The following is a 20,043-nucleotide window of genomic DNA, read 5'->3' as shown; positions in this document are numbered from 1 at the left end:
GCGGAGGATGCTGTCCTTTAAGCAATGCTACACTCTCATGACTAGTTTCCTTCAGTAAAAATCTTATCTTGTTTGGGGTTGTACATTTCTTTGCAACTGCCGATCCGTGCCTGACATATACTCGCGACCATTCGAGTAAGTTTCCTGACTTATCAATTATTTATATTTTTTCTTTTATACGTGTTCATCAAATTGAACTATTTTCAACATTGTTTATAAGAATATTGTTTTCTACTGACAGAAAAAAACATTGTATATCTCAGATACGAGGAGGAAATAACTGCGAACACTTTTAGACAGTCTAATGGCTGAACATGCTGATTGTAAAATTACACTTATTGGCTTGTAAAAAATAAAAAGTTCTGTCGTTTTCTGAGTCTTTTTTTATTTGTTATTTCATTATTAATAATTATAGATGTTATTTAATTAATTTCATTTCTTCTATTGATAGAAAAAATTAAAAATACCAAAGTTTATCTGTAAGATACGCGCGCCCGTTTTTGTAACTTTTTGGGCGCGCCCGCTGGAAGGTTAAGGGTTTAAAATATCTTAAGCTCGACGCTGGAAGGCATAAGAGCATTAGATAAAAGAAGAAGAAGAAGAAGTAAATTTTCTGGCATTATCTATTGAATGCACTAGTCACATTGCCAACACTATTTAATACATCCTGAAGATTTTTATAGTGGTGGTTGTTGGGTTAAAAGTCTCAAACAAAAAAGAGTTCTGATTTGAGATGGCGTGGTCGGCAAATTGTATGCTGGTTATTACCGATATTAATATTTTAAACACTTACTTGTGGTTTGGTTGCCACTGAGACAAGGACAGGACGGACGTTTTGGGGGAAGATGTCATCACAGTTAGATTATCAGAATTTTAAGTTGAATTATACTATTCGGAACGGAACCTTGATTGTTGGAAAGAGAAACAAAGTAAGAATAAAAGGAACTGAAGAAGAAAAACAAGAACTAGTTGATGTATTACACAATTTTAATTTTTTACTTTAATAAAGAGGAAGTCAACTTAACCTAACTAGTGAGTGTAAGTGGGTTATTTTGCAAAAGGTATTTTGTTTAGTTTTCTAATTTGGGAGCGTCTTACACCTCACTCTCCAGGAATGGAATGTGTTGTCTGTAACGAAAGAACACTGTCCGGAGAACGGCAGAGTACAGAAAAAACTCAAGGCTTCAATTACTTATGTAAATTCAAAAAATAATTGAATGTGTGGTTCTTAAACTTACAACTTATACTAACTTTTTCTCAGAAAATTCAGAGATTTGTTGAACACCGACTGCCTATAGCATAACTTTTTTTTTAAAAAATGTGAATAGGGAAAAAATTGTGTGAACTGGCAAAATGAAAAGTAACGCAAATATTGAAAATGTAGTTAGGTTAAACCAAACCCTTAAATAAATGCTAGTTTTAATTGATTCTACTTTATTATTTGTCACACAAATTTGTCATAATATTTCAAAAAACAAAAATCTACAACACGTAACTACCCGCACTCAGTAAGTATAGAGTAAGACTGAAACTATAGTTGAAGTAAAATTCTCTATTCACGAAAAACTATAATTGGTGATTTGTATGTGAATTAAGATTTGTTCATGAATTTAGCCTTATAGCCACCAGGTCCATTAACTGAACAGGCAAGTCATGAAAACAATAGTTATGAAATATGAATTTCATATTTGGCTGATTACCTAAGTACATATTACCTACATAGCCTTAATTGAATAAGAAGGCCGTAAGTTGGAATTTTGTAGTAAGATGACCAACTTACTGGCTAGTAACACCATAAAAGGCTCCCGCCTCATCCTGGATGTTAGTATTGAGATCAGCCCAGAACTTCACCAGAAAGAACGCATTCTGTGGTCCTTTATCATACAGCTCCTTCAGGCCACCTTTTTTCTCAGGGAACTTGTCATAGATTTGTCGAACATCCACAGCCTATAGCAAGAATTAATTTTTCAAATGTGAATAAGAGGAAAATTGTGTTAAATGAAAAAAATGAGAAGGAACATAAATTGTGTCAGATTCTCAGTATTGATTTCTTATGAACATACTGAGGAGTACTTCAAATAAGCATTAAGTTAAAAACTCAATGCAATAGCAGTTGACTGAATAAAATATTTTTTATAAAACCTAAAAATAAGAATAAACTAACAAGTTTAATCAAGTAACAATGTTAATCTTACCTCTAAGAGGGGATCTGTGTAGGTAGTAGCCCCACCGATGTGGACGAACAGATGCTTGTGATACTGGAAGTACAATAACAAAATAAGATGAAGATGATATCTTTAATAGAGTAATGTAAAGTAATCGCCCATTTTTTCAGGCGGGGCTTAACGTCCAACTACCAATTAGTTGTCGTGGACGGGGGCGGAAGCTCACACTTTAAACAATTTGTTCTACCAAATAAAAAGTAGTCATGTGCGGGATTCGAACTGGGGATCTCCCACTTACAAAGCCACGTTCTTGACACTAGACCAGCACCCACCCCAAATAATAAATCATTTATAATAATAACATTAATCCCACTAAATATAAGATTGTTCCTACCAACATATACAGTTTTTATGATTGGCTAAAAAGTTTACTCGCATATCCGATGGTGTAAAAGTATTAGACCCTCAGAGAATACACTAAATATTCAATCAACATTGATTTAGTTGATTTTTTTGATTGACATAATAGGAATCAATTATTTCCCTTAAATTCATGAATGGAACATTGACGATATATTGATATCAATAAGTGATCAACTCTTATTAGCGAAACCAGCAAAATTTCATTTGCCGCGCAAATTAAGCTTGGCACGTGTACAAGTAACGAGTATTCAATTACAATTACTAAAATTATTCCTTAACAAAAACTAATCGTCAGAAAAGTTTAAGTATAAGGGTTGATTAAACGACAAAAGAATACGAGAGCCCAATTAAACACAGTTAATAACTGCCAGGTACAGGTAGTCCTCGGGTAACGACGGCTCGAGTTACGACGTTTCGTGGTTACGACTCCCATTTACAGTACAATACTGTACAGTATGTACTATGAAAAGCCCGCGAACTACTGTACGTGTTTTGGTGTGCAGTACTGTACAGTACTATGAAAAGCCCGCGAACTACTGTACGTGTTTTGGTGTGAAGTATGTACTGTACAGTAGTATGAAAAGCCCGCGAACTGCGATTTGGTGTGCAGCGGCTCGGGACCGAGGAAGACGGCCTCACCAGCATCCCTCGCCATTAACATCGTTGACAAGATCACTTTTTGCCCTTCATTATGGCTCCCAAACGTAAGGCAGACTCTTCTGATGGCAGTGTGCAAGCCAACCATAGAAATAAAGGTAAGGAATTGTTCTCTCTTTTTTATTACAGAACACTACTGTTTTTTATTACTGATAGATAGTTAGATAGATGTATTTAGTGTATATATACACATTTCAGGGGTTCTGTGTTACATAGAGTATTTTACAAAAGTGTAACTGATAAAATCATAATTATAATATAAATTGAATAATAAACATAATAATGGCTGTGGTGGCAACTTAAAACTAAAAATGAATATGAATATGAAACTGTTTCATTTCATTATTAAACGTACTGTCAGTATTTTATATGTGTTTTTTGATAATTATGTAGGGTACTGTGTTAGGATAGGCTAAGTGCTTACAGTACTGTAATGTTATTATGGCAATACAGTACTGTACTGTACGAGTATATGGTACAGTTTACGTATGTTCCGACTTTCGTCGAAAAAACGGTTTACGACGCCGCGTAGGAACGGATCAACGTCGTAAGTCGAGGACTACCTGTATGTTGATGAACGCTTTTTAAAAAAAAGTATCTTGAATTTTTAGCGTTATAATTTATTTAACAGTTTGTTAGCGTTTTTTAAGAGCCTACGCGTTAATAGTTTGATATCTAGCATTACAATCAATGAGTTAAAAGGCGAATGGCGAGTGGTACTCTTAACTAAAAAAAAAAATATATTGTGAATGAAAATGGCCAACACAAGGGTTTGTGACATCTCATAAATTATGAAAAATATTGTATTTATAACAATCCATTGCACTTTTGGTAATTTTTTGATTTTACCATTTAATTAATTTTACTGCATTAAAAGAATATACTGCATTACATCAGAAGGCTACTTATACAGTATCTAAAATGTATTAATTTATATAGTCAAATTTACGTTAGTTTAGTTATTTTAAAGGGAAAAAGAATATCGAGCACTTTCCCCTTGTGTAGATGCTTCCAATGAGTACATTATTAAAACTGTCCGGTAGGACAGTTGTATAAGGGTTGATCGTCATGCTATATTGTAGGGGTGAATATATTTATTGGCGAGAATGCATTTATTGGCATAAATGTATTTATTGGCAAAAAAAAGTCGTATGTATGTTTAGGTTAGGTTCCCCGTAAGGGGTAGTGGATTAGCCACTTCTTCAGGGTACTTGGCGTCCCTGCGGGTATCCCAGCCTAACAACATGAACATGAGTAACATTACACTGTAACACCCCAATACATTTACATAGTACACATAGAGCATAGTGGTGGTATACCCCCACAGCTAATCATTGCTTCTATCCCTCCTTTGATCCTGTCTGACCCCGCCCGGATCCCTACCCAAGCTGAGATGGGGACTCCTGTCGAGGCTGAATGCGAACAGGGTAGTAAAATATAAGTGCGGTAACGATCATCTTGGGGCACCGGGCGACAACCCATTGTAATGTAGCCTTCCTGTGGTAGTGAGGGTCTGTTACAGTGACCGTTGATCTCCCCACCTCATGATGGAAATGACTGCCAGAAGATGCCCTGGATAGGGGGGGTCCTATCCCCGCTCCTGTGGAGCAGGGTCGCAGACGACTAACTTGAGATGCTAGACCTTCGTGAGTTCTCTGCCCTCGGCTATGCAGATGATATTTCTGTGGTGGTCAGGAGTAGGCACGAGATAATCTTCGCTGCGCTCATGGAGGAAGCACTCAAGATCATAGATTTTACTGAGAACCCTTCTAAGACTATTCTGGACCCTTTACTAGGAGAAGGGACATAGAGACAAACAATGATTTTTGATAAAACTCTAGATGTGTCGCGTGAGGTTAAGTATCTGGGCGTTGTCCCAGACGCAAGACTCACTTGGAAAGCATATTTAGATAAAGTTACACTGAAGGCAAAACAGGCTCTTAGTGGTACTACTAGAACCTGTGCGAAACATGGGGTTTACGCTTTAAAATGACCCACTGGCTCTATACACGAACACTCATTCCTATTATCACCTACGGTGAGGTAGTGTGGTGGAGAAAGACTGAACAACAGGCCATCAAGGCTCTAGCCAGGGTGCAGAAACTGGTCTGCCCTTTTGATTACGGAGGTCTTGAGCAGTGCCCTTACAGCCTGGGAATCACCATGGGTGCAGTCCGTACGGCTCCCAGAGACTGAATCTGAAGAGAACATGAAAAGAACTTGGTGAAGTATTCTGGGGTCAAACACAGCAAGACTATGATGTCTTGGTTGTGTAAACAAAAAGCCAAAGTGACTCTATGATTGGGTAGAAATTAGATTACTCTGATCATAGGCCTATTCACAGGGCATGATAGGTTCAGGTAGCATCTGTTTAAGGTAGGGCTTATCAGCTAAGATTCGTTGAGCAAAGAAGAGGAGGAAACGGTTTCTTACTTGTTGTTCGATTGTGTTGCAATCGAGTGATTGCGCAATGAAACCTTTGGATCTTTGAGACCAAAGGAGATAGTAGCGCAAAAAGAACTAGTAGGGGAAGTCCTCAACCTCTTTAGTAGGGGAGGTTTCGTCTACTAGATCCAAAAAAGCGGAAGGCACAATAAACCTCTTTTAGCTGCGGTGCCATGGGGCACAGGTCCCGCCCCACTATTTTAAAGCTAAATCCTTAGGTTAGGTTTTTTATACTGGAGTTGAAAGAATTTTATACAAATATTTCAACCCTTTGGGATAATTTTATTTAGTTTTAGTCTCCTCAGATTAAGTGTGTACTATAATGAAGCCCAAGCAAACAGTAACTGTAGAAGTTATAAATATCCAGAAATACTTTTGGTATTGTTTAAAATCAATACAACAGAATATAATAATAATTATTAACTCTCACTTAGATATTTAATATAAAATTTATTGAATTTAAGGGATGACACAAGGATATTCCAATCTCTGTCGTCGATAAGGTCGATGAAAAAAGAGAGGATATGTGAAGACACCCTTGCATACCTAACCTCCACCCTACCTTATAAGGTGATTTGAGTTATAAGGTAGCACGTGTCATCCCAGCTCAAGTGACAAAAGAAAAGAGAAAAGAAACATGATTATGGGCGCTAATAAATGTGGCAGTCGATGCGCCAAAATACCAAAAAAACTATTTCTTTAAAATTTCTATTCTTATTGTAATAGTGTAGGTCTACAAATTCTTTTAAAATAATTTTTCAAGATAATTCGATTAAAGAGGCTCAAGGGAGAGAAGTTCTATTTCGGTGCAATATACGGCTCTGGGTGTTTTATGCAATAAAGGGCAGTTAAATGGCTTCGTTAAATTCTGAGTTAGTAATAAATTCCAAAACTACCAGAAGTACCTCATTACTCTTTGATCTTTTACTTATCTGCAATTTTTCTTTCAAATATGTCTTCTTACTTTTCTTTAAATTAAACTTCGCATTAATATAAAGTTGTTATTCAATAATTTTTTAGAGAAAATTTATTTTGGGCATTTTTTTGGAGTGTTCAACAACTCGAGAATAGTAGTAAGAGAATGTCGTGTGAGTGTTCACAACAGATTTCACTCAGTTTTTATAATCGTCGAGTTTATAAACAAGTCTTCGTTCGGCTTGCTTCAGAAATGCTTAATCTAAGAAAGGAGGGCGCTCTGGACAAGACTTATTTCCTGGCTCATATCACCCCATCTAATTTTTTTGAAACAGACCTGGGCAGCCCTTAGAGAAACGGAGGCTTCAAGTACCATTACAATCTTTTTTTTAAAAAAGTACTGACGCAAACTGGGCAGGAATTTTTAGATTTAACTTGACTATAATTAGTCAGTTCCTCTTTAGCTCCTGTAGAAATAAACTGAATGCAGAAGGGCTATCTTCGGTAATCATAGCTGGTAAAAAACACAAAGTACGAATGAGGATTAATGAAAAAAACGCTTGATTGCTTAGAATATTAAGTTGCAAAAGCAATCTGATGTCATATTTAAAATTAAAAATACAATTCTGCATAACTTACGGTGTCAGGTTCTCTCTGGTGCTCCATAAATGCTGAAAATTCTACCAATCTTAATTTATGGGTAGCTATCGCCCGTCCTTCCCACGGCGGCGGCGGAGGTACGCCCAGCTCGCTTGTCGCTGAGCTCACAACCCCGCTAGGTTTGCCACTGTACGTTCCTGCTCCCGAAAATGGTTTTACACTGAAATGTTAAACAGAAACAAAATATTATTAAATTTAATTTTAAGATTTTTTTTTTTTTTTTTAATGATCAATCAGTTTACTAAAGTAAATTTAAGTAATAAAAGAATTTAAACTCAACGAAAAGTGAATTCGGTTACATTACGATTCTCGATCAACACAAATTATGATGCTATTTATTTCAAATTAATATTAACTTTAAAGAATTTCTAGTTAATCGATTGGGGTTCAAGAGCTGAGAATCCTTGTTCGCTAATTTGCTGATGAAGAAAAGTTTATCTGTTCAGGTTACTTCCTCTCTGAAATATCAATTCGGGTTTAATCTGTTCCAGATATGCTTGCTAGGGGTTCTCAGGCGGAACAAAATCGTGAGACATTGTACATCTCAACTCTCACAGTGGTGCTAAAAGGCGTCAAGGCAGGCAGTGAAACATTCGGCAGTAGGAGCGAATTGCTGGAGCCCAAAGGCTACTTTGTATATTGGAAAGACAACTTTTTTAAATAAGTGGAAACTAAGAATAAAGGAGAGGGAAGTGAAACATTACAAGACTATCCACATTTTTATAGCGGAGTGGAGAAGCATGAAAGAGCTAAAGCAGGAGTAGCCGTTTTAATTTAACGGAAATTTAGTTAGAGACTATGAATGTATCAATGAAAGAATGATTAGAGTGGAATTGAAACTGTTCGGAGAGACTGTTGTCATTTTGGGGGTATACGCACCGACTGATGATAAGCCATTGGCAGAAAAGGACCGGTTCTTTGGGGAATTAGAGGAGGTAGCGGAAGCAGTACCAGGTGGGAAGATTCTCGTGATAATGGGAGATTTGAACGGAAGGGTAGGTAGAAGGAATGGTAATAACGTGGTTGGAAGGCATACCTTCATTCTCCATAGAGAAGAAGAGTGTAACCACAACGTAAACGACTTATTAATCTTTGTGAGCTGCATAATCTGAAAATACTGAACGGTTTTTTCAAACACAAAGAAATACATAAATTTACCTGGTGCCAACCCAAAAGACAGCTTAAATCTGTTATTGACTATCTGATCATTAGATACAATTCCAGATTGATGCCTAGAGATGTGAGAGTAGTGAGAGGCGCGGAATGTGGTTCGGATCACTACCTTGTGAGGGGCACCTTTGTGTTAAAGATACACAAATTACCCAGAAAACAAAACGCCAACAATTTCGGTGGCAGTAAACATGAAATAGTCCGTATTGTTTAGATAGTTTGAGCCAGGAATCAACTAAATACCTCTTCAAAAATAGAGCTTCATTGGGGTTAGGCAGTAATGAGAAGAGCATCTCTAAACAATACGACAGCGTAAAGAACTGTTTACATAAGGCGGCTTTTGAGGCTTAAGGATTGGAAAATAGAAAGAAGAAAAATAAATATTGGTGGAACGAAGAGGCTGAAGAATTGGTAGGTAAGAAAAAGAATTTATTCCAGAAATGGCTAGCCACAAAGGGTGCTGCTGTCTATGAAGATTACAAGAGGATAAATATAGCAGTGAAAAAGAAAAGAAAAGAATGGTCTAATAAATACTGGGAAAATACTTGTAATCGGATTAATACTTACATTGGAGGGCAGAAATCAGCTGAGGCTTGGCAAGTTTTGAAAGAAATAAAAAACCCTAAACCTAACAAGATTAATCGTCATCTAATAAGATTAGCTGATTGGCGGGATTATTTCGCTAAACTTCTAGAAGAAGATAGACCATCTTTCTTTAATGGCCAGACACCCTTTTCCAGAAACGAAGAGTTTCAAGACCGAAATATATTTCCGGTAACAGTGGAAGAACTGGAAGAGGCCATAAAATACATGCAAAATAAGAAAATCACCCGGGCCAGGCGACATACCCATTGAATTAATAAAGAACTCTGGTTCTGATTTAGAAGATAAGTTAGCAACAATATTTACGGAATGCATTAATGGAGCGGAAATTCCTTCTGATTGGACTGTTGGGCACATTATTCCTGTGTATAAAAAAGGCAGTAAAAAGGAATTTAATAATTACAGAAGAATAACGGTTACGAATAGCCTCAGTAGACTTTATGGGAGAATACTGGAAAATAGAATTGAAAGAGAGTATTCCGGGAAGTGCCCAGAGGAGCAGGCCGGTTTTCGAACTGGACGGTCCAGCGTGGACCATATTTTCTGCATAACCCAGCTGATAGAGAAGAAAAGTGCTTGCAACCGAGAAGTTTACTTGGCATTCATTGACTTACAGAAAGCATACGACACCGTTCCTTGGGTAAAACTCTGGGAGGCTCTGGGTAAAGCGGGTGTGAGCGATTATTTAATTCAAGCCGTACATAAGGAAGCGAGATGTTCGGTCAAAATTGGTAACTGCCTTTCTGAATCGTTCCCTATATCAAAAGGACTTAAGCAAGGTTGCTGTGTTTCGCCCGTCCTCTTTAACATCTTTATCGATGTAGCCCTCTCTGAATGGAAGAGAAAATGTTCTAATATGGGAGTTAAAGTAGGAGAAGAAACCCTATACACGTTGCAGTTTGCGGACGATCAAGTGCTTATAGCTGAAGATGAGGAGGACCTATCGTACATATTGAGGAAGCTGCTTGCAGCGTACTCAGAATGGGGTTTAGAGGTCAACAAGTCCAAAACGCAATATATGGTGGAAGGTGGATCTTCCCCTACGTCCCTGATTGTGGATGATTGGCAGCTGCATCCTTGTAGCGAGTTTAAGTACTTGGGTGCCTGGTTATCAGCTACTGGGTCTTCAGAATTGGATATCCACAAGAAAATTGTAAAGGGAAAGCAAGCTATCCAATTATTGAACTCGGTACTTTGGGGTAAATCTATCCGCATGGAGATTAAAAAAACACTCTTCCACGTTTTCTTGGCGAATATAACCCTCTACGCGGCAGAAACTTGAAGCCTAACGAAGAAAATGGAAGACAGGCTATTGGCCTTAGAAATGGATTGCTGGAGAAGTAGCTGTGGGGTCTCCAAGATATGGCATGTGCCTAATCCGGAAATACGAAGACGCTTGAATACAAATAAACATTTTGTATTCCATTGAAACACGGAAATTAAAATGGTACGGCCACGTGATGCGTATGAGTGGGGAGAGATGGCCTAGGAAGATGATTGATTTCATTCCTAGTGAGAGGGGCAGGAAAAGGAAGGCCTAGGAAAACTCAGATGGAGGGTATCACCGAAGGAATGGCCTTCGGGAAAGGGAATGGGAGGACAGGACATCTTGGACTTTGGGCATTGGGGATATGATTCCTTGGGAATGGTCTTTAACCCCCCCCCGAAAAAAGTTTGCGCCTAATCCTGAGGTCAAAGTAAATCGAAAAGTTAAACGACTTCAGGCCCGAACTGTGTAAATGGTGTATGCAAAATGAATAGCTACACGAGTTAATAACATGAAATGCATTGCCAGATAAGGATGCCGCAGTGAAAGGAAAAACGATTGGTCCGGCTGGGTTTGAGGAAGACCTAGGAGAAGGTGTTTAGAGGAAGTGGAGGTCGACTTAAATAGCTGGTAAAAAGTAGTGTAAGGCTCAGAATAGGAGTTTCTGGAAATAGAAAATTGAAGGAGGTCAAGGCCCTTCAGGAGGCAAAAAAGAAGAAATCCTTCAAAAAAGAGTAATTCAGAGTCTTGACACTAAACCACAACCAGAAAGAGAAATAAACAGTCGCCTAGTTTCCTTGACTGTCTAGTAGACCTCGGACCCATGTAACCAACCATTTTCTCTATTCTCTATTACTAACGTGGCGGTTTTACTGGTTTCCCACTTTCGGCTATTATTCAGCCTCGTTGAGAATTATTTTTTTTTTTTAACAGATTTTCAGCATTATTTATATCACTATTTTATTATTTTGACTATTAATTAACTTTCTTACTCTTGAGAGGTTCCTGGTTGTAATCCTGGCTGCCAGAACTGAAACAATACAAAATTTAAATAAAATTTAAATTTCTATAATACTTCAATCATTTCCTAAGGAACATCCCAATCCCATAGTCAGAATGCAACTTTCGTTCCTGACAAAATGCCCAACCTAATCACCGTTAGCAAAAAAAAAAAAAATCATGACTTTTTTTAATTTTATTTTTAGAAGAATTTTATTAATTTTTTGGGATCTCCCTCAGAAATTCGATAAATAATTATTAAAAGAAACATGCAAAAGTAAATTTATAAAACTTTAGACTTTTTACAACAGGTAAGTTATTTGCTCAATTCAATTAAGCGAAACACAATGGTAAGTACGCAAGCGCTCACACTTAGTAAAATAAAAGTTAATGATAAAAAAGTCAGTTGTTAAAAACAAAACAAATAAAAATTAATAAAAGAATCAGAAATTATGAACTTCATGCTACATACATTCAATCCTCGTTTTCGTGCTACATTTGTTGGAGGTTTCATTTTTTAAATTTTATTTGACTACATGTGATGATCATGACCAAAAATGCAAAAACGTTTTGGAGAATTGTAATGAATGGTGCCGACTATTATTTTCAAGTAAGAGTGGCACTGTGTACTGCAGTATTGACGGATAGTGTAAAACCAATACTGTGAAGTGCATTTTTTTTGGAGTGACCTATTAAAAGCTTTACCCTTTAGGGCTATTTGGAGTATGGTTTTCTGCGTTTCACTGGATGGCTTCAGAGTTGGTTCAGTTCCCAATTAAGGACTGTTTCGGAGACAGGTGCTGCAAGTTCTGTTTGGGATTTGCTGTTAAGAACTGTAAAGTTTTGGGTTATTTACTAGAATGTGTTGGAATCTACACTGATTTGGACTGTTTTGGAATTAGGTGGTAAGATCTGCATTCCGCTTTGTGTTGTTAAGATAGGTAGATATATTTTATGTTGTTAAGAAGACAATACTATTGGAGTTTTGGTGTATGGAGTTTAAGCAAAATCGTTTTGCGGGGAATTTCAAAAAAATAAAATAAATAAATAATTAAAAATAAACTTAAAAAAAAAAGATACACTGTTTTAGTAATTTATTAGAGTACTGTGTTGTGAGCTGCCAACAACTACTCAGAAAACAACGTTTTACGGCTGTTTGGAGATGTTATTAAATGCTCAGAAATTCTAGAGAACACTTTTGGATTATGTTGTAAAACTATTTTTTTGGGTGCAAGATATAATTTTGGCTCATTCCACTACAGTTATCCATTACAATTTATACAGAACTAAATTTTTATTGCCTAGTGATGGAAATAATTTTTTGCTGCCAATCGTATTTACCTACTTTAACCGCATGAAAATAAAGACTGTGTAAGAAAACTTTCGATAATACGTGGGATGCTTATAACATCCCAATATAACATGTTATATGTGGTTTTGCAGTCGATAGCATTTTTAGCAAATAACCGAGATAAGTACACACCCCACCACTTATCGAAACTTCTCATACATATTAATTATTACAAGATATATTTGATTATAGATTTTTCTTATCAAATTAGTTTGTTGAATTTTAAAACTAGAAGAATGGATTAAAAAATAATAATAATTCTGTGTTTAAAACTTCTCTGCTAAGAGTAATCAGCGATGCTTTGTTTAATTCAATTAAAGTTATAGCTGCATGCAACATGGTAAGTATAAAAACTTATATTTGATAGAAATCAAAGACACATATATTATTAATCAAAGGGAAGACAGATTATTACCAATTTCAGTCATAATTTTTTAATTTGCATTAGTGCCATTACCTCAGGACAGAATACATACCAACCTTTGAGGCTAACACCCATAATGTAAAACCTGTTACAACTGTTCATTAGTCTGGTTCGAATCCAGCTGCTGGCCTTAGATTTTCTCTTCCTAGAAACTTCTTACAGATCACTGTCCGGTGATGAACTGTGATGTCTGTAACGAGAGAACACTGTCCGGAGGCCGGCAGTGCACTAAAAAAAGCACCGCGCGCCAATAATCTCAGATGTTGACGCGCCTTAAATTAAGAAAAAAAAGCATTAGTATAAGCCCTGAAGATGATTGATTACCTGCGCCTAGGTCGAAAACTTGGCATTAATATAATACAAATAAAAAAAACTATGACTGAATATTGGCAAAATCTTTCTCCCCTTTGGATTAATAAATCAGTTACCTAACTAAAAAAAACTTATCTATAAAAATTTATATCCTACCCCTGCACCAAAAGAGGGCTGTTAATTTGTTTTTTATTTATGATTGCGCAGGATTCCGCTGGAAAGATTTTCAGTTTTTATATAAACTCAAAAAAATGTTTACAGATCGTGGGCAAACTCGATTTCACTATTCGGGTTTATGAAAAAGAAACGACCAATCTAATTAAAGACGTCTTAAGGACTCCTAAGCAGAACATTATATAAATCTTAGACTCCATAGAGTGTTACAATACATATATGACCCTTCAAACAGTACAAATTGTTGATTTTTGTTATTAGATGCGGCTGTGTTTTCGATGTATAATAATTTTACGTCATGATGAATAAACTGAAAGCCAAAATAGGACAAGTAGCTGAAGTTACGAATGATGAGTAAGATCCTCCATCATTCTATTGCAAGGCGTTGATTTCAAAATTAAATAATAGTGATACAACCTTAAGTAAGAAAATCAGGTTCTGGGCGGTCATCATGTGATTTTAAAACATAACAGAAAGCGGTAGAATTAAATCCAAATGATTCATGCACTTGCTGTAGAAATGCCAATGTCTAATGACACCATTAGCTGCCATCTTAATATCATTGTAAATGTAAAAAAAAATTGTGGATAGTGCCACATGAAGTTAAACAGGTAAAAAGAAGACAGTAAAATGGTTACTTGACAACTTCTCCTACCAGTTACATTTTTTGCATCTACAAAAGAATAGTGTCATAATAAATGTATTTAATGAGGCCAGTAATTGGATCACAGTTTATCGGTATTTCAGGTAGGTTTATGGGGAAAATGATACGCGTTTTAACCATCTCAAAAAAATCATAAGAAAGAATGACGAAAAAAAATAGAAAAAAAGATGAAGGCGGCAGAGGGTGGTGGATCTTTTTGAAGGGGAAATTGCTAAACCTCACCCACGGACATTTCACCCTCATCTTATACTCTCGAGTCAACGCGGAATGATGTCTCCTACAGGCACACTCTTTAGAACGGATGTGAAAATGAGGGCATGGCAAAATTGTCCCTGACGGAGGATAACTAAGTTAATTTAACGATTTTTAAAGTATTTCAGAAGGTCAGTAATTTGTCTCACTATAGGCTCAAAGTAATTCCTCACACAGATAGACGTAGAAACAGATATTACGATTTGAATATTCACTTGACAAAGGCGCTTAAAGATCGACTAGGCCAGGTCTATAAGAGAGAGACTGCATGAACAGATACTGTGGTGATTCACTGCGGGCATATCTTTAAAGCCTGTAATGGTTAGTAAAAAGTTAAGTAATAGCGTATTATTTCAGGCAGGGTTAAGGTCCAACTACCTTCTCTAGGGAACATAGAACATACCAGGTGTTGAAGCGGAATATATCCTCCCTGAAAGGCAGAGAGTTGTAACCATATCCTGACCTCTTGCCAAGCTGTGGGAATTCCCACGTTTAGGCAGTTTGGGTGGTTACCAAAATTGGAGGGAAGAATATTCTCAACTTCTTAATTTAAGGTGCCATCTTTGAAAAATCTATGGATGACGTTTTGAGGAGGAGTGCATGGAATACCAAAGAGGATTATCTCTGATTGTCCATTCTCCTTTCTTTCTACATCTCTCGAGAGCTCGGTTCCTTTAATTTGGGAAAGCAATCCTCAGAAATGCGGAAAACATAGGGGGAGGCGTGAGTTGTGCCCTAAAGAGAATCTAATAGTTACCAGTTGTTGCAGAGAAAAGTCAAATATTGCAAAATAGCGTTAGAGGTGCAAGTGATCAAGAAACGCTGTTTATTTCAAAGCCAATTCTGGGAAGGGAGGACGTGGTAGTACTAACAACCTGAAGCCTTGGGTTTAAATTCCTAGGATATCTAAAATTTGCTGTAGCTTGTACCCAAGCTAGATTGTTTTCAGAAATTCTGGTTAAAATAATGGACTATTGATTTCAGCAAAGTTCTTCAATTAAATATGACATAGGTTAAAAAGTGGTTTACCTAATAGTTAAAACAGTGTAGATTATGAAGTTAATTATGGCACATAACAAGTTGCAAGAAGATTCCTCGGGAGAAAGTCCGAATAAAATAGTGAACACACGGAGTAAACTCTTATTTTCTGAAGTTTTTAAATCACAAGAAACAAATAAATTAGAAACTAAAAGAAGAAGCGGAAGCACGCGCAATCATAATGTTAGTAAGGTGTTAGGGAGGGGTCGGGCTGGTGGTGCCGCTGGACAGACTCACCGGCGGTGGGTAGGAGACCTGGGTGCCAAGCGCCAGCGACGCCAAACCTCCTCCGGCTTTGCTGTGTATCGCAGTGGCTGAGACAATCTGTGCGGAAGACATTGATGACATAGTCTGTAGAGCTTTCTCCTTGGCTGCTTGATCCGTCGGCACTACCTACGCCAAGAAGGGGACAAACACCGTACCAGACCGCTCCCAGCCCAACATGCCTTACCAACAATCTTTTTTTTTTTTGTATTTCTTCCATTGAGACTGAGACCGCCTTTGGGCAAGGAACGATCCTACTTTCAATTTCATTATAAACTTTACTAAGTACGACTTGAAAAACTGATAGGTTCTCCAAATTATTTATTGCAAATAATTACACAAAGAAAATGGGCAGTATATCTGGAGTGTTCAGACAGCTTTTGGGACAGGTAGGCAGCTCGCAAGTGACGGTTATGATTGAATGGTGGCACGTCTAATTCACCTGAAAGTTATTTGATGCTCGTTCAAGTTTCTGCTTTTTCACAGCCTTCCTTAAGTCCTGGATCTAAGAATACAGAGATCGCCCTGGACCTAGCTCTTACCCCTCCCCTTTTTTAAAGTCAGTAATTCGGATGCATTTAAGTGTCTATATCTTGAATAAATTTTTCAGCTGTTTTAATATCGAAACCCTGTCTTATGGTGAGCTTCGGATCATCTTCTGTTTTGTTTAACCTTCTATTGATTCTAGGAACTTGAATCAAATTCTTGAACTTAAGTCTGCAGCCGACTTTTAGTCAACGGTTAACTAACGCTAGATAAAGATAAACAAATTTTTATAGACTACTTTTTTAGTTTTTTTAGTCACCTTCTCTTTGGTAAGATAGCCCTTCTTCAAACAGTAGAACAGATGTGTAAGGGATAATCATCAAAAAGTACACAAAAAGGCGTAACATTGAAAAACACACAACTTTGACAATTTATGTCTCTTTTTTTATAAAGACGAAATTCCCAAATTTTCTTTAAAATATAGGGCAAAGCCTCCTTAACAAGAGTAATTTTTTCGCAACAACATAGATTTAATAAATTTCAAGAAAAAAGTGTCAAAAATGATCAAAACTGCGTTTTCAATAATTGTTCTTTGTCTTCTTTTTCTTCCTACATTTATAAACACAACGTAGCGCCTAAACGCAAGACCGATTTTCATGAATGATTCGTCATTTGATTCGGAATTTCATGTAGATGGGCTCTCTAGAGGTCTCGATATCCAATTGGAGAAGAGTTAGCCCCATTTACGTATGGCCCTCTCTTAAACATTTATTACTAATAACTCTGTAAATCTTGTCTCGATTTTGATAAAATACTACAAGATTTAGAGTAAAAGCTCCCCTATGTAACATTAAAGTGGCGTCCTGCGCTTACACCTACTAACAGGAAGTATTGCAATAGTTTCATATTATCGATGTGTAAGCCGATTTATATGAATGATAAGTCATTTGGTTCAAAAAATGATGTAGATTCGCATTTTAGAGGTCTCGAAATCTAAGACATTGATGCCAAATGTTAATGTGCGTGGGTGTCCAGAACCTCGAAGCATTAATAATAATATTTTTATTTCCTATTCACGGCATAAATCAGCCCAACTATTCTAGATATCCCAATATTTATTTATCATTAGATATATTTTTTAAAAGTTGTTCAAGGCAAGGTACATAAAGAAAAATCTATTTGAAAGGTTCAAAAATTTCCTTAACAAAAACTTACAGTTTAAAAAGTTAAGTATAAGGGTTGATTAAACGCCAAAAAGTACTCGAATCAGCAAGAATGTAACATTTCATTCATAACAATTGATATCATTTAAGTAATTTTACTGCATTAAATTTTCATTCCTAATTTTTTAGAATTTATTAGATGTCACAGACCCTTTATGCTGGCCAATTTCAAAATATTAGTTCAGTAAAGAGTAGCACACCATTTAACTTATTGTACACTGACTGTAATAGGAGGTATCAAACTATTCATGCACAGATTAAAAAAAAACGTTAGTAAACAGTTAAAAAGTTATGATCCTTAAAAATTCAAAACACTTTTTTAAAAAATGCATACACCAAAATATATTAACGAAATTATGATAATTTTTATGTACAATATATCGGAGCCTGCGGCTCTGGTGGCGGTTGGAGTAATCCCCATCGATTTGATTGCCCAGGAACGGCCAGGATGGCCTACGATCTAAGGGAAGTCCTCAGAAGATTAGAGGCAAAGGTGGTAGCCAGAGATCACTCTATTAGGTCCTGGCATGAGAGGTGGCGGACGGGCACCCGAGGCAGATGGACTGCACGGCTCATTGGCAACTTTTCTGAGAGGGCCGGAAGAAAGCATAGCGAGGTCGACTACTACCTCACCCAGTTTCTTACAGGACACGGGAAAGTTGGAGACCCATGTATTTTCGAAGACTCTGACCTCGATGACGCACATCACACATAATTCTGGCTGATTGATGGATGCCGGAGAGGGAGAGCTAAGAATAGGAGATCGGGCGAATCACGCCCGAAAGTATAGTAGGGATTATGCTCTCCCACAGAGTCTGCTGGGACTGGGTGGCTACCTTTGTCAAGGTAATATTAAAAAGAAAGAAACAGGAGCTGGACTTCCGTCTGCTCTAGAGAGGTGAATGAAGGCCGGTTGGAGCTCGTATGGGCTATTGTGAGGTACCACCTTGAAGTAATGCGTAAGTGGTTCCAAGGTGGGTTTCTCTAGGGGAGGTGGGTTTTTTAGTGGGTGAGGGTCCCACATCCGTGGGCATTTCTCCACGATGATGCATTTTTCCCCCTCAGTAAAAAAAATAAAATACAGTCAATAGTCAATGTAGGTTAAACGTGCTTCTCTTTACTGAACAAATATTTTGTAGATGAAAATGGCCAGCATAAGGGTCTGTGACATCTAATAAATTCTAAACAAAATTAATGGAAATTTTTTACGTTATTAATGAACGTTTTTGTCAAGGAGATATTTATTCGAGTTAACTCCTCCTGAAGTATTGCTAGATTTCTTTTTAAGGGTCATATAATTCTTAGCAAACATTTGCAACACATCAACGAATCCAATCTCATTGTGAGGTAAATCGGTTGCAAGTTTTCGTATCCCAAGTGAAAGTTAATCTTAAACATACTTTCCTACCGGTTTGGCATCCAAAACCTTTTCCGAGGGTCGCTCGAATTTCTCTCTAACAAAGTGTCCAACTACTGTTGTGTATTAAAAGTTACTTACCTTAATTATACATTTCACTGCAACAAAAGGGTAATGTTGAGGGCAGTAAGATCGTATCTGCAACGTTCCCCAAATCGGCCTCTAAATAAGTGTGTTAAGTATGTCAGATCTTAACAAAATCCACTCATTCAGCAATTTTTTATAACTCTTTTTCATACTTGATAAATTACTTTTTTTAAAAATTAGTTTTTAGATTTTTTTCTCACTTTTAAAGATTTAAGTTTATTTTGACAATTTTTTTCGAGTTAGTCTCACATTTACATGTCATTTGACGTGGTACTTTAGCATTTTCTTTTATTATTATTATTATTATTATTATTATAAGTAATTACTCTTAAGTACAGAATGAAGTTTATACAGAATATTGATTTTGTATTTTACTTTGTTTCATTTCTTTTGTTTCTGTTTTGTTTTTCTGCTCATCGACCTCCGGTAGACAGATATTAATTCAAGCTGTAAAGTACTGGTGTATTTCAATGTAACATTATTTGTAAAATTAAGCTCTATGATTATTTTTTGTCCATAAGTTTAAGTAGACCGTAGGGGATTATTTCCAACCCTATGATCAAAATAATCCCATTGAAAAATTTCAGTACTATTATCACTATGTCTGGAACAATAGACTTCTAGGGTTCCTCGAAGAGCGAGGAATACAGATCCAGCGCGTGCACATTCCACAAAGTTTCTTCGGGCATCTGGCCATCTGCCGAGATAGGATTGTCCTTACAGCACTTAGCTGATCTTTCAGCTCTTTTATTCGATATTGAAATTTCCGTGTCTTTTCGGCCAGTATATTTGCCACAGGTAGGACTATCCAATATCTAAAAATAAACTGTAGAGGGTACCAGGAAGAGAAAATCTAGGAGCAACCAGCTGAACTTGCAACCTAAGTCCAGCACACTGAACTATTTCTTTCCTCTATTCTATTCATTGATATGGAGGTTTTAGGAGAGCTTAACTTCACCAGAATCTCTCGGAAAAAAACGCCAAATTAAATTCGAAGAAAATAATAGAGGCGTGAAAAAATTTATTGAGTAAAGAATTTCCTTGTTA

General features: G+C 36.8%; 1 protein-coding gene across 13 annotated transcripts in view; it reads right to left on the bottom strand.

Moving 5' to 3' along the window:
• The window catches only part of sd (TEA domain transcription factor 1 homolog scalloped), a 318,794-nt gene that overhangs the window by 25,497 nt on the left and 273,254 nt on the right, over nt 1-20,043 (bottom strand). For 11 of the 13 annotated variants that reach the window (XM_074134411.1, XM_074134410.1, XM_074134405.1 and 8 more), the window contains 5 exons: nt 15,757-15,912; nt 11,298-11,335; nt 7,245-7,425; nt 2,196-2,258; nt 1,781-1,947 (listed from right to left, as the gene is read on the bottom strand). In XM_074134411.1, the coding sequence (XP_073990512.1) occupies nt 1,781-1,947; nt 2,196-2,258; nt 7,245-7,425; nt 11,298-11,335; nt 15,757-15,912 (605 nt within the window). The remainder of the gene's footprint in view (nt 1-1,780; nt 1,948-2,195; nt 2,259-7,244; nt 7,426-11,297; nt 11,336-15,756; nt 15,913-20,043) is intronic. The other 2 variants (XM_074134408.1, XM_074134409.1) reach the window with 1 other exon arrangement.

Source organism: Rhodnius prolixus, unplaced genomic scaffold (assembly GCF_049639745.1).
Source record: "Rhodnius prolixus isolate KJV_2025 unplaced genomic scaffold, Rpr scaffold_16, whole genome shotgun sequence".
NCBI classification, from domain to species: Eukaryota; Metazoa; Arthropoda; class Insecta; order Hemiptera; family Reduviidae; genus Rhodnius; species Rhodnius prolixus.
Note: the sequence above shows the minus strand (reverse complement) of the source record. Positions and strands in the feature narration are given on the sequence as shown.